Raw genomic sequence first — 14,770 nt, 5'->3', positions numbered from 1 at the left:
ATTCTCTCCAGAAATCAATGGAAAAAAATATCCTCACTCCTTCGGTGAGAAAAAGAAAAAACTTAAAGCAATTCTAGTTACTAGTTTTACCTCTTGAAAAATATTAAAGAAGATCCAATTTATAACCCACTTCTTTAAGACCATTTTTTTCTCATTCCTATTGATATATAGTTTGCCCCACTCCTTAACTCTCATCATGCTCACTTGCAACTCCCTTCCCTAAACCTTCTTCCCTATTTTTGTAAGACTTTCCTTTTCCCCTTCCTTTTTATCCCATGCTATTCTCTTTTCTCTCAAAGCAATATCTTCATGCAAGTACGCATTCGTGATTCTATTGTTCAGCCTCTAAAGATTATGCCAATCAACATAGTTAATTGATTGGTTAGACAGGGGAACAGAAAACCGTGTCTCCTCACATTATTTCTGTTCCTTTTACATACATATCAACTCTCTTCAGAAAGTCTCAAGATATTTTATGTTACTCAGCACTACAGTGTATCTCCAGCTAGTAGGTATCTGTCAATCAAACTTACAGAAAAACTAAGGCTAAGCAATTTTCTCAATTAAATTGAGGATAATTAAGAATTTGGCTTAGGGCTCTGTTCTTCCAAATTAAAACATTTTCCCAGCAAGCACCGAGCCTCTCTAGGGCTTTACCTATACAAGCACACCTTACGTGTCTTCAAAACGGCTTTCACTGGTATTATACAGTTTCTCCACTTTAATGAAATGAAAGATCTTGATTAGAACAAAGAAAATTAAATCCATGATCATAATTTTGAAAATGCATCAGTTTTTTCACAAGATAATATTTAATTCTGATCCTGATAAATCCTTAAAGAATCACTTCCAATTATACTTCCTGGTAAATAAGCAAAAATATAAAAACTTGTTTTCATATCTACTTAGGGAATAAAATTCAAGCTGATTTTTCATAAAACATAGAGCCACTAGGTATTCCCTTGCTAGAATATAAAGATGGTCACAACTTAAAATAATCTACGTAATTTTTCAGATAAGATAAAACTGAAGTCTGTGACAAGGAAATTATATAGTCTACTTCTAATGAGTGAGTCCAAATACTTAATTCTACATGATCCATACGGGGCATATCACACTTTATCAAATGTGGAAGACCCAAAAGGCAATAAATAGTAGAGGAAGTCCCGCCATCTTACGAAGACCACTATAGTACTATTTCCACCCAGGCCAAAAGATACTAAAGTCAAGTATGATTTTACTCTGTCTAGAAAAGATGTATGAGAGTAGAAGCATAGAACCAATAATACACGCTCTAGTTACCAAGGTATAAAGACATACAAATTTTGAGTTTTAATTAAAAAGCCACCCCCTTCAGAAAGTTTCCCATGATAAAGTTAAAGCATTTTCCATCTTATGTAATTTCAATGTTCTCAGCACTTTATTCAAATTTGATCTGGCAATGAAATATAGCTAGTACTCTATGACTGTTTGACTTCTTTGATGTCAAGCAAGCCTAGAAGCTATGTGAATATAGGTTGTTTGTTCAGTAAGTATTATAACATTAAATATGTTATACTTTTGATCTTCGCTGTCATGAAATGCTTTTTAACTATAAGTCTGAGAAGTGTGAACATTTCTGATAGAATATTAAAACTGTTTGTTGGGATTTTTTCCTTATTGTGTTGAGTTTATTTAGCTAATTCATATTTATGTTTCTTTTTGCTGTGAGCAATGGTCTTCTAGTTTCTCAAGATTACTGGAAGTTCTATATTTTCCTAGTACCTCTTTCTATTATCCCATCTTCCACCCACTAATAATTTTAAACTATTCTCATTCTTTTCAAATTGTATGCTTTTATCCACCAACTCCTAATTCTCAGAAAATAATTTCAGCTCCTCCTTCACAGAGAATATGGAATCTGTTTCTACTAATCAGGATACAATCTAAACTGCTATAATAAAGAGATCCTAAAGCCCAGTATTTAAAGATAGATATTTATTTGCTTCTGGCATAACATGCACAGGTAGATAGGCAAGCAGCCTAGATTCTGTCAGGAGGACGGTAAGGACCCCAAACTGACATACCCTCACATTATAAAAACATGTGGTTTTTATCTCTGTGTCCAAGACCACTGCCAATTTAGTCATTTGCTAACCGACTAGAAGGAGAAAGGGCAATCTGGGGCAAGACACTTTATTTTCCCCGAAAATGTAGACATTCCATTCACATCCTACTGGCCCAAACATAGTCACATAAACACACCTAGCTGCAAGGGAGGCCATTTGCCTACCTAAATCCAGGGGGTTCTTTACTAATAAAGAACTGAGCAAGGTGGAAGGACTGATCAAAAGGAAAATAAAAAGAGAAAAAACTCATGGATCCAGACAACAGTGTGGTGATTACCGGGAGAGTCGGAGGGGAGGTGGAGAAGGGTAGAGTGGGGATAAATAGTGATGGACAGAGACTTGACTTGGGGTGATGAACACACAACACAGTGTTCAGATGATGGGTTGTGGAATTGTGCACTTGAATAATTTTCTTAACCAGTGTTACCCTAATAAAGTCAACAAAAATAAAAACAAATAAAGGAAAATTAATACCAGAGACAATTTGCCATTCTCCGTCAAAACAATAGGTAGGAACTTTTCAAATTATTTCCACAAATTATGATTCTAACCCTAACCATAAACCACAATAAGTGTATCTGGATGCACAACCATTCCTTCTTTTTCCCTTCAGTTAGTAGAAGACCTATTCCACCTCCTTTCACCTTGAACTTATCTTATTCTCCAGGAGCCTTCCTCTATCATTTATTCTTTCTCTTGTAACTCCAAATACTCCATGTCTGTTGGCTTCTTCCCATCAGAATTTACACCTTTAGATCTCTTCCATTTCCATTCTTTAATTCCCTCCAGCTATTTTCTTCTATAACCCTCTTCATAAACTTAAATTTTTAGAAGATTCCTCTAAAGTAGACAGACATGCTGTTTTATGAACTGACTTCATCAGAATCACCTAGGGGACATTCTAAAAATACAGATATCCTAGGGTAAGCCAATTCAGTAAGCCCAGCATGGTATAGGCTCTATATTTGCAAAGTCCCCAGATGATCATAAGTACACCCAAGTTTGGAAACTACTACTATGCTCTCCATCTGTACTTCCTCAGCTCTTAATTACACACCCCATTGTTTCCATCCTTTCTAGTCCACTGGGGAGATTATAAAAATTACATCTCCACCTACCTGTTTGGACAGAAAACCACAAGTTAATTTTGATTCTTATTTCTCCTTCTTCGCCCACTCACCATCACACTAATCATCAATCTTCCAACTGTCTGGTACTATCCTTAGCACCAGTTTATAAGTGAGACAGTGAAATCCAGAGAAGCTAAAAGATAGCCCAGCCGCACAGTGCTAGATAAGTGGCAGTGCCAGGATTTGGAGAAAGCCTGACTCCAAGTCTACGGTCTGAATTCTAGACTGCTTCTTCATCCCTTAAATATCTCTGTAAAATCCTGAAATTTCACCATCATAGTTGGGACCACATCATCTCTTCCCTGGTTTAATAAAGTGGCCTCTAACTGGTCTTTAAGGCTCCCCTCTGTCCTCTCCAACCAGAGAAGTGCAGGTGTCATCTCAATGAAGAGCCTACCTGTATCCACTTACTAGAGTAAACTATGTCCATCTCTTCTCATCTTCACATTCAGTGGCACCATACAGTAGTCTTAAATCAGCATAGTGGAAACATGTATACTGCAGAAATGAGCAAATACCACCAATCAGGGTTTTTTTGTTCCCCTGAAGAACCAGTCTTAAACATTTGTTAACATACCACTGTCTCCAATTCATTTATTGCATACCAGTCAGACTTTTTAATTCACAGCGCTACATCAGGATCATGTGGTCAACTTTTCAGACTTCATAATTCTGGGCTAGCTGTCTCTTTTATGTGCTCTTCGAAGGCCTTCAACTTTCTCGTCCCACCACTTATCATACTGTTGCAATAACCTTATTTACTTGTTTTTATTCTCCTGTTAGATTGTTTAAGGATAGAAAGTATTTGTCATTGTATTCCTAGCACCTAAAACATTGCCTAACACATAAGTAGAGCTTAAAAACTATGTGTGGAATAAATGAATGAAATAACAAATAAAAGTGCTTTCCCCAATTACCTGCCAATTCTTATATTACTCCTCCTAAGCAATATCCTCGTTACCCTTTACTTCTCAATTTATGAAACATACATTCCAGTACTTCATGGATTACAGATAATATATCCATCCCAAAATCACACTTTTTAAAAGGTAGCAATAAGCCCAGCTGGTATGGCTCAGTGGTTGAGTGTCAGCCCATGACCAGGAGGTCATAGTTCAATTCCTGATCCAGGCACATGCCCGGGTTTCAGGCTCAATCCCTGGTAGTGGGTATGCAGGAGGAAGCCAATTGATATTTCTCTCTCACTGAAGTTTCTATCTCTCTATCCCTCTCCCTTCCTCTCTCTAAAATGAACATTTTTTTTTAAGTAAGCAATAAACTTGACTAGGCTCTTAAATATTATAAATAGCCACCTTCATCAAAGTCACTAAAAACTCTCCTGTGCATTTTATTTGCTCATATTGTACAAAGTTTGGCTTGGAATAGAATTGCAGCCTCAGCTTCCACCCTATAAAGTCTTCTGGGGAAGAAAGTAGTTCTTGACAGTCAGCTTCTGTAGCTGGAGAAGTGCCACAAAAAATCTGAATACGCTGCTGTTCTTTAAAATAAAACCCTCCCTCGTTCAGGTAATTAGTGTTGTAGAAGCTTTATTTCCACAAATGAGTACAGCATCGTTAATGCAATGTACATATCCCATCTATAACTAGAATTTGGACATAATCTACTCCCCAATTCCATCCCCCAAGAAACAAAAATTCATTCTTTTGATTTGCATAAATGACACCAAGAAACAACAACAGTGTTTTGATTAAAACAGCTTGCCTCAGCATCTTGGAGACTCTTTTTTGAGTGGTAGTACTCTGACTAAATTTATTTTATCTCATATTCAAATATTACTTTATCTCTCAACCTTACTTTAATTTAGGTGCCTTTCATTGATATAGTCTATTCAAATATTAAACCAATTTTTGCCTGGCTGCTTTAGGCATTGAAAAACCAGAAATAAAAAGATCATAGAAGATTCCTTTCCTTGGGGAGCTTATATTACAGCAAGGGAGGAAGACTAAACATACACAAATAACGACATACTTTCAGAGTAGTAAGTGCTAGTGTGAAAACAAAGGCAGGCGATGCGATGGAAGGCAAATGTGCCAGGTCAGGGAGCGGGCAGGACAGGGTGGGAAATTTTAAACATGACAATCAAAATGACTTCTCTGAAGGAATGACATAAGAATGGGAGGAGAAGAGAGCCAAGTGTATATTGGAAGGGGAAAGATTCCAGGCAGAGGGAATATAACAGCAAACCCATATACCCTGAGGTAGATATTATGTATGACAGCAGGTAATAGAATAGTGATTTCAAATCACATGGTCTCCCATCATATTTAATTTATTTTTTCACAAAAATACATACTGATGATGTTAATTATAATTTTATCAAGCTATCGAGCGCAGTCCCTGTATCCTGCGTTGAGAAGAGATGAACAGTGCATACCATTATAGAGTGTTTCACCAACACAGATACAACAGACTAAAGAACCTCAAGAGCATGATTAAAATAATAAGAAGAAAGGGTAATTTAAAGCACTGGGAAATGATGAGTCTTGAGTATTTTTATTATCATTGTTTTTCATAGCATGTACTTAGTTCTGAGTTTATATAATTTCATTTTTAATAATAACTGTTTAATAACCAGGTGACAAAACTCCTTAGAATTTAACAACTGGTTCTTGCAAGTTGGTACAAGCCAGCTCCAACACACCACTACTGCACATTCTCTCTGAGTGAGGGCTCATTAATTTGTCAGAAACCAAAAAACAACTATAGAATATTTAATTTTGTATCCTACTACCTGCTGCTAAGTGGCTTTTCTCACTTCTCCACCACCTACCTCAAAACAAACAAAAAAAGAAAATAATGGTTTTATAGATATATCCTTGGGAGTAAACTGAGATTTTTTTTAATTTTATGATTTGTTATGTATTAATGATAAGATTGGTATATTAATTCAGGGTTTCAAGGTCCTATATTATCTCCTAGCAGTAACTAATAAAATTATTTCAAAGCAATCATGCAACAAACTTAAATTTAACACTAAGATTACTAAGATGCTTTTTAACGTGCTTAAGCATTGAGATAAAAAAGAATGATTATGTTACTAGATGGGGAAGCAGAAGGGAACTTTTAAAAATGCTAAGTTCCTTTTGCACAAAGTACACAAGAATGGGATATTAACCAGCATCACTATGTTCCAAGTTACTAAATACTAAAGCATTGCAAGAGTATAGCGCACTAACCACTGGCTTACCATGAAGATGGAATTTTATTCTCTTCCTACCTTTGCTATCACCCATCTAAATTTAATTTTATTAAATGGTTTAGCAAACATGAGAAATTTGCACGGTCTGCTGGAGTCCTGGAGCTAATATTAGCAACTGTCCTATTTTGAAGAGGAAACAAGCAAATACACACAAATAACATGTAATATTACTCCTCAGGTTACACAAAATTAAGGCGAGTTTATATACTGGCTCTCTAGTATCAGGGGCAAAGGGTTTAAATAATAATCACAAATTATATTTAATATATACAGCTTATTAAATATACACTGAGTGGCCAGATTATTATGACCACCTGACGTTTGTAGGCAAATTAGCCATACGCTGCATCATATGGAATATAGAAGCCGAAGGCCTGTTTAAACACCTTTGCTGTCTGCGGTTACCAAGATAAAACGTCTCCAATTCACACAGGAACACAAGGATTGGACAGTTGAGCATTGGAAAAAAGTCATGTTGTCCGATGTATCACGTTTCCAGTTGCATCATGCAGATGGCAGAGTGAGAACTTGATGATGCGGAAACAGCATGAAAGCATGCACCCCACATGCATGAGTACAACCCTTCAAGCGGGTGGGGGCAGTGTTATGGTTTGGGGCATGTTTTTCTGGCATGATTTGGGCCCTTTAATTCGTGTGGAACGACGTCTGAATAGCACAACATACCTAAGTACCGTTGCTGATCAAGTTCATCCTATCATGTTGATGGCATATCCCAATGGAGAGGGCTTCTTCCAACAAGACAATGCGCCATGCCACGGTGCTCGTATTGTGCAGGAGTGGTGTCAAGAACATGAGGGAGACTTTACCTTGCTTAGGTGGCCCCCACAATCACCAGATCTCAATCCAATGGAGCATTTGTGGGATGAAGTTAAAAGAGCCATCAGGCAGCTGGTTCCACAACCATCAAATCTCACAGAGCTGGACAGTGCTATTCATCAGGCATGGTGTCAGATTCCTCGCATCACCTTTCAACATCTCATGGAGTCAATGCCAAGAAGAATCGCCACAGTACTGAAGGCAAAAGGTGGCCCAACGAAGTACTGATGGGGTGGTCATAATAATCTGGCCACTCAGTGTGTGTGTGTGTGTGTGTGTGTGTGTGTGTGTGTGTGTAACACAAAAGTATAAGATCATGATGGTTTTTTCCAATATATACTTGAGTGACAAGCAAAACATTAGAAAAGATCATGGTCTTCCACAGGGACGGTTGGGAAGTGTTTTCTTTACCAATAATTCGTCTGCATCACTGTTTCGCCCTAGGTTTCACTCCTATCAAAAGACAGATGTACGACTTTACATATGGAGGATTTGTTCTAAATGAGCTGTACGTAGTATCATAAAGCCAAGGTTAATAGCCAGATTGGCCTGAAGGCCTTGCTAACAAATGTAGCCTTCAAGAACAGCAAAAGAAATGGCCTGGATACTCATTAAATTGACAGAATTGGCTATAATTCACTAACTCTCTAGTGCGGTACTACATTTTGTATAGGAATAAAGATTGCCTTTGGCAGTGTTGTCTGCTCCAGAATAGGGATGCAGTGGCCTGCTCATCGTTCACTTGGCTCACACATCAGATGGAACACTTGGTTTTGTGTGGTTTAAGGAACAGATTACGTTCTAAATCACAGAAATTAAGTCACTGAAAGACAAGAGCAAACTAGAGATGGTCCAGGAATCCACATAAGTTAGACATTTTGCAATAAATAAAACCTGCTAATAAAAAATAAAAATTACTAAATATTAGAAATGATAACATAACTTTTTTAAAGGAAAGCTATAATTTAAAAATAAAACACAGTCACCTTAATCAAATGATCAAAGTTAACATCACTACTAATATGACTTAATGACATTATATACTCCCCTATGGAATGCACTAGAAAGGGCATTCTTCGTCTAATTCATAACCTCAATCTAACCATAAGAAAACATTAGACAAGCTCAAATTGAAGGATGCTCTACAAAAAATTGGCCATTATTCATCCAAAGTTTCAGTCACAGAGGACAGAGAAGGATAGAGAAACTTGCACAAACTGAAGGTGATTTAAGAAACAAAATAAGTAAATGCGATGTGGGATCCTGGATTGGATCTTAGAAAAGAGAAAGGATATTAGTGGAAGAACTGGGGAAATAGGGTTCAAGTCTGTGAAGTAATAGTGATGTATTAATGTTAATTCCTTTGTGTTGCTTTTTGTATCATCCTATATAATAAAAACCTAATATGCTAAGTGTCCGGTTGTCAGGTCAGCCGTTCAACCAATCAAAGTGTAATATGCTAATGATATGCTAAGGCCTCTCAACCGCTCGCTATGATGCACACTGACCACCAGGGGGCAGATCCCAGTAGATAAGCTTGTTGTTGGGATCCGGCCAATTGGGACTGAGCAGGATGGGCCAGATTTGCCTTGGAGCCCTCCTGCGGCCCCTCCCCAGCTGGCCAACCTCCTGCATCCCTCCCCGGCCCCGATCATGCACCAATGAGGTCCTGCAGCCTGGCCTGTACCCTCTCGCAATTCAGGGCCCTTTGGGGATGTTGGAGAGCTGGTTTCGGCCCAATCCCGCAGGCCAGGCCGAGGGACCTCAATGGTGCACGAATTTGTGCACTGGGCCTCTAGTGATTATATAAAGTGTTAACTTTAGGGGAATCTCAGTACAGACTATATATGGAAACTATCTGAACTATCTTTGTAAATCTAATATTACATCAAAACTATCTATAATAATAAAAGCATAATATGCTAATTAGACTGGACAGCCGAACAGCCTTCTGGATGTCATTCCGGACATCCTTTTGGATGAAGCTGCCATGGTGGGGGCCAAGGCAGAGGCAGTTAGAGGAGATCAGGCAGGTAAGCAGAGTGGTTAAGGGCAATGCGGTAGTTAGGTGAGTGGTTAGAGGCGATCAGGCAGGTAGGCAGAGGCGGTTAGGGCCAATCAGGCAAGCAGGAGAGCATTTAGGGGTGATCAGGCAGGCAGGCAAGTGGTTAGGGGAGATAAGGCAGGCAGGCGAGCAGTTAGGGGTGATCAGGCAGGCAGGCAGGCAAGTGGTTAGGGGCTATCAGGCAGGAATGCAGAGTGGTTAGGGGTGATCAGGCAGGCAGGGAGGTGAGCAGTTAGAAGCCAGCTGTCCTGGATTGCGAGAGGGATATCCGACTTCCAATTTAGGCCCGATCCCGCAGGGATTCCTGGATTGCAAGGGGTCCCGGATTGCGAGAGGGTGCAGGCCGGGGTGAGGGACACACCCCCTGCACAAATTTCGTGCACCAGGCCTCTAGTAAGTATAACAATATAGATATTACATATTTTTTCATCAAACATTTGATGGTTGATTTGTTGTTTGTAAATTTGTCACCTTCTCTATTTTTATATTTCTTTTCTATTTTTTTTTACTAAGCGTCTCATCTTTGGCAAGGCTGAGCAATATGGAGAAGACACGCATTCTAAGTGCCTAACTTCAGATCCTATCTCTATCATTTACTGTGTGATTTGGGGCAAATAAATTAACTTCTAGTGCCAGGTTTCTTTGTTGTACAGAGGGAAGAATACTATGTGCCACACAGAGTTTTGTAATAACAAATTAATTAATATATGCAAAACACATAGAACAGTGCATGCATAAAGTGAGCGCCATTTGACAGAAATATCAAAATAATTCAGAGGCAGAGTAACGTGTCCCATTCCAGAAAGCAAATCGGGATGACTCCCTCCCTTTACACTTTTGCTGTAATGAAGCTGACATTACTGGAGGGTGCCTCACCTAATCAGATGCTTCTGACTGGAATTTCGATTCCTGAAAGGATAACATGTGAAGTGGTAGCATTAAGCAGAATCAAGCAGAGAGAAAGTTCCTAGCCCCAGAGCTCTAGCCAAATTCTCTCCAGGTGGAAGTCAGGCTGTGCTCTTCACTGCCTACCTTTTTTTGTTTCCTGACCATCTTTCCACCTTGGATCTCAAGGGGTCCGGCTGGTCTATGAACCATCATAGGTTCTATTACTAGTATTTGCAGCCAACCACAAATGTGCTGTGTGCCCTGAGACTGTAATCTAATGACCCAATTTCTAAAGTCTGGGAGAAGAGGTGTCCCTGAGTCTTGCTTCTGCAAACATGGTCCCCAGATCACACTTTGAAAAAGGAAAAAAATTTGATGAGTTGAGATTTGAGACAATAAGTTCAAGGAAAAGCAAATCCCGCTGAAATGTAGGATCCTTGAGGAAGTCTTTCAGCCATCTCCCAAATGCCCACCATGCAAGTTCTCTCCAATCCCACTATAAGTAGCTAATAGAAGTTGTCACCTATTGTCCATGGTGATTTAATTGACTGTTATAACAATATAACTGTTGGTTGAAACAATATAAAAAAAAAATGGCCCATAGTTTAGGTAGTTCAGTATGTACCTTTCAACAGGCGCCTCATAAGACTTAGATACTAGAGAACTTCCGTGGTATATTTGTGTTGTGGATGTGGAACAAATTATTTGTGAAGGTGGACTGATTACTAAAAGGCCTAAATTACCATGTAAATTCAATGTTACTTATGTGATTGATGAGAACTCAGAAGAAATGTATTGGGTCTTACAAGAAATGCTCAAATAAAAATTCAGATGACCAGATTACAGAGTCAACCTACTCCTTAAATTCATATTGGGTAAGATTTCATAAGAGACTACAAAACAATACTGAAACAGTTCATTTGAAAGAGCAAGCAAAAAGTCTCCACAACAGTTTGTGAATTTAATGTGTAATGTAAACGTTGTACATTGCTAATCAAGAATCAGATTATAATAAAAAAATCATACCTTTAGTATAATATATTTAAAGATATTCCCTCAAGGTGAATATTGTATTAATTTTAAAAATTGATTATATTATAATTCTGGTAATTGCTTGGACTTGCTGGATGTTTAACACAACTGCAAGCTCCTCAGAAAAAGTAGAAAGAGCAATGGAGATCATTAAAAATTATAGTGCAACTATAAAATAGTAACAAGATGGGAAATTGCCTGAGTAAATACAGACCTAAAAAAAAAATAACACTTTTAAAAAGGAATTCTTACTATTTGCAACAGCATGGATGGAACTGGAGAGCATTATACTAAGTGAAATAAGCCAGTCAGAGAAAGATAAATATCACATGATCTCACTCATTTGTGGAATATAATGAACAACATAAACAATGAACAAAAATAAACCAGAGTCATTGAAGCATTGAACAGACTGTCCAACCTATGAGGGAAGGTGGGGGATGAGGGGGTGAGACATCAACCAAAGGACTTATATGAGCATAACCAATGGACACAGACAGGGGTGGTGACGGCATGTGCTGGGGGGTGGGGGAGGCCAGGGAGAGGTCAATAAGGAAAAAAGGAGACTCATGTAATACTTTAAACAATAAAGAATTTAAATTAAAAAATAAAATAAAACCACTTTATTTTGAATGTTCCCTAGTATACTAGTAAAAAGATAAGAGTATTCCTCCCCCTCCCTTAGAATTTTCCTTAGAAAACTTGAAATTTTAAATGCTTCCTCTGAGATGTATATAAGTCTTTTTAAAAGTTTAATAAGCAATTGCTTCCCAGCCTTTTGGCTAAGATCAAGTGTAGAGGTTTAATAAGCCTCATGCCAGTTCTGTATCCCAGGAATATATTTCTGGGTGGCCTCAGAGCTATTTCTTTGAAGTGTGAACTTCTGGGAGGATGAGTGGCACTCCGTCTCCCTGTCCCTGTGGGAATTATACCTTTGTGCATGAACCGACGTGCATGGCTTTAGGCTATTGCTGCCTGCTTGTCATAAAGATACAAGAAGTTTTATTTTTTCTTCTGATAAAGACAATTAATATGCATGTCATAGATTGTATCTGCCTAGCTATATAAAAGGATGAGATTTCTTTCTCCTTTTGCAGTCTGCTTAACAGATTGCCTGTGATATGCATCTCAGTCTGTTTTAACTCTTATCCAATAATAAAACTGTTTCATTCTTTCCTACATAGAGAGAATTCACTGGGCTGGCAGGAGAATTTAATTTTAATTATATTTCCCCACCCCGGCTTAATAGTAATGGGGTAGGGTACAATAGGAGTAATTCCTATAAAAGCTACTTCTCTCTAAATAAACCCATGTCCAGTTAGTTCTTAAAAGCCAGGTAAAATATACTGTCACCCACAGAAACATTAAATAAAACAAAACTGATCAATATAAGTTACCAACAGTGCTGGGGGAAACAAATAAAGCAAAATCTCTGAATAACGTGTTTTTTATTTTAATTCAGTATCACTCTGATATCAAAGTAGGACACACTAGAGAAATGTAATTCTAAAACTCAAAAGAATAATGTCCTTATCCTATATAATAAAAGCCTAACATGCTAAGTGTCCAGTTGTCTGGTCATCCATTCAACCAATCAATGCATAATATGCTAATGATATGCTAAGGCCACTCAACCACTCACTATGACAGGCACTGACCACCAGGGACCAGACAGTCGATGTAGCTATGATGTGCACTGACCACCATGGGGAAGGCACTCCAACTGGTAGGTTAGCATGCTGCTGAAGTCCAGCCAATCAGGACTGAGTGAGACAGGCCAGGTCCGCCCTGGAGCCCTCCCACGGTCCTTCCCTGGCTGGCCAACCTCCCATGTCCCTCCCCGGCCCTGATCGTGCATCAGTGGGGTCCCTCAACCTGGCCTGCACCCTCTCGCAATCTGGGACCCCTCAGGGGATGTCAGAGAGCCGGTTTTGACCCGATCCTGCAGGCCTGGCCAAAGGACCCCACTGGTGCATGAATTCATGCACCGGGCCTCCAGTGACATGATAATAGACAGTGTACCACAAACACTCTGAAGGAATTATAATGTGGTCAAATAAATCACCCAGAAGGCTGGAGCTCTGCCAATTTTTTACAACATTCTGTAAAGGTGCCAAGAAAAATTTTCAATGTTAAAGGTGATGATGTTGACATGAGTGAGTGATCATAAGGTATGAGTGCCTATCTATATGATTTTGAGCAATGGAGTAAGAAGTGTACTCATGATGCTTTGTGAAGCTCAGAAGCTCTTTGATGGTTAGTTTGAGTGCAGGTCATCAGTAAAAGACTTTCACATCTGCTTTTCAATTCTTGTGTACAATATGTATGAAACAAAGAACAGTTTCTAGACTGTGGTCTGTAGAGCACCAATGTCCCATGAGATAGTATTTATACTTTACGAGAAAAAAGGGAAATCTGAGAACTTTCCTCTGGAAGTTTTACAATCCAGGTAAGCACATTAAAGGCTCTGAGGAGACATGAGGTAAGCAAACCCAATTAATTAGAATTCCCCAAATTATTTGACTATGAATTCTCCTGCTGTTTCTTTTCATTCATTCAATAATAATAATAATCCTATATAATAAAAGCCCAGCAACCAAACAGCGGAATGACCAGAACAACCAGTCGACCACTCACTATGATGTGACCACCAGGGGGCAGATGCTCAACGCAAGAGCTGCTCCCTGGTGGTCAGTTGCTACCCCAGTGGGGGTGCCACTTGGCTGACCAGGATGAGCGGTTGCTACTGCTGCGAACCCCGGGCCAACAGGCAGGAACCGGGCTGCGATCGTCGCCTCCTCACCCCAGGCTCCTCCTCCTCATTCCCTGCTGCCTCCTCTGGATGCCCGCAGGCTACGGGTGCGTGGCTGCCATGGGACTGAGGCCTACTCCGCCACCTCTCAATGCTACTGTCCCTGGGCCCGGACCCTACCGGGTCCCCTGGAGAGGCGAGTGCTTCAGCTCCACGGAAGATGCCAGACCAGGGAGCAGCCGCTCCACAGATGCTTGGCTGACCTGGATGAGTGGCGCTCCCACCGAAGGAGGATCCCTGCAGGCCACGTCACCCCACCAGTGCACGAATCCTGTGCACTGAGCCTCTAGTAATAATAATAATAATAATCACTATTATTTATTGGGCACTTACTATATGTCAGTTTTATGAACTATTACCTGTTTTACAGGTAATACACACTTAATCCTCATATGAGAAACATACTATCATTATCATTTCCATTTTACAAATGAAGAAACTGAGGCTTAGAAGGGTTAAGTAACTCGCCCAAGGTCATCTAGCTTGTGGTAGAGGAAGAACTTCAATCCAGAAAACCCACTGTTAGCAACTTTGCTCTCTTTCCTTAACAGAGAACTGTGCGTGATCAGTCCATTATTACTTCAGGAAGATTACAGCTTTCCCTAAATTGTGCTCATTTACTCCTCTGAATAATTTCCATTCCATGGTTTGTTGGAGTTATGTTCCCTGGTTTCCATA

The 14,770-nt window shown here is 39.3% G+C and overlaps 1 protein-coding gene across 18 annotated transcripts in view; it reads right to left on the bottom strand.

Annotated features, from left to right (window-relative positions):
• The window catches only part of MAPK10 (mitogen-activated protein kinase 10), a 284,798-nt gene that overhangs the window by 202,474 nt on the left and 67,554 nt on the right, over window positions 1-14,770 (bottom strand). For 2 of the 18 annotated variants that reach the window (XM_081110013.1, XM_081109999.1), the window contains exon 3: window positions 3,636-3,736. The exons of 14 other annotated variants lie outside the window; for them this stretch is intronic. In XM_081110013.1, the coding sequence (XP_080966139.1) occupies window positions 3,636-3,668 (33 nt within the window). In that variant the 5' untranslated portion in view covers window positions 3,669-3,736. The remainder of the gene's footprint in view (window positions 1-3,635; window positions 3,737-14,770) is intronic. 2 more of the 18 variants (XM_081110003.1, XM_081110016.1) reach the window with 1 other exon arrangement.

Source organism: Myotis nattereri, assembly GCF_964212035.1.
Source record: "Myotis nattereri genome assembly, chromosome: 1".
NCBI classification, from domain to species: Eukaryota; Metazoa; Chordata; class Mammalia; order Chiroptera; family Vespertilionidae; genus Myotis; species Myotis nattereri.
Note: the sequence above shows the minus strand (reverse complement) of the source record. Positions and strands in the feature narration are given on the sequence as shown.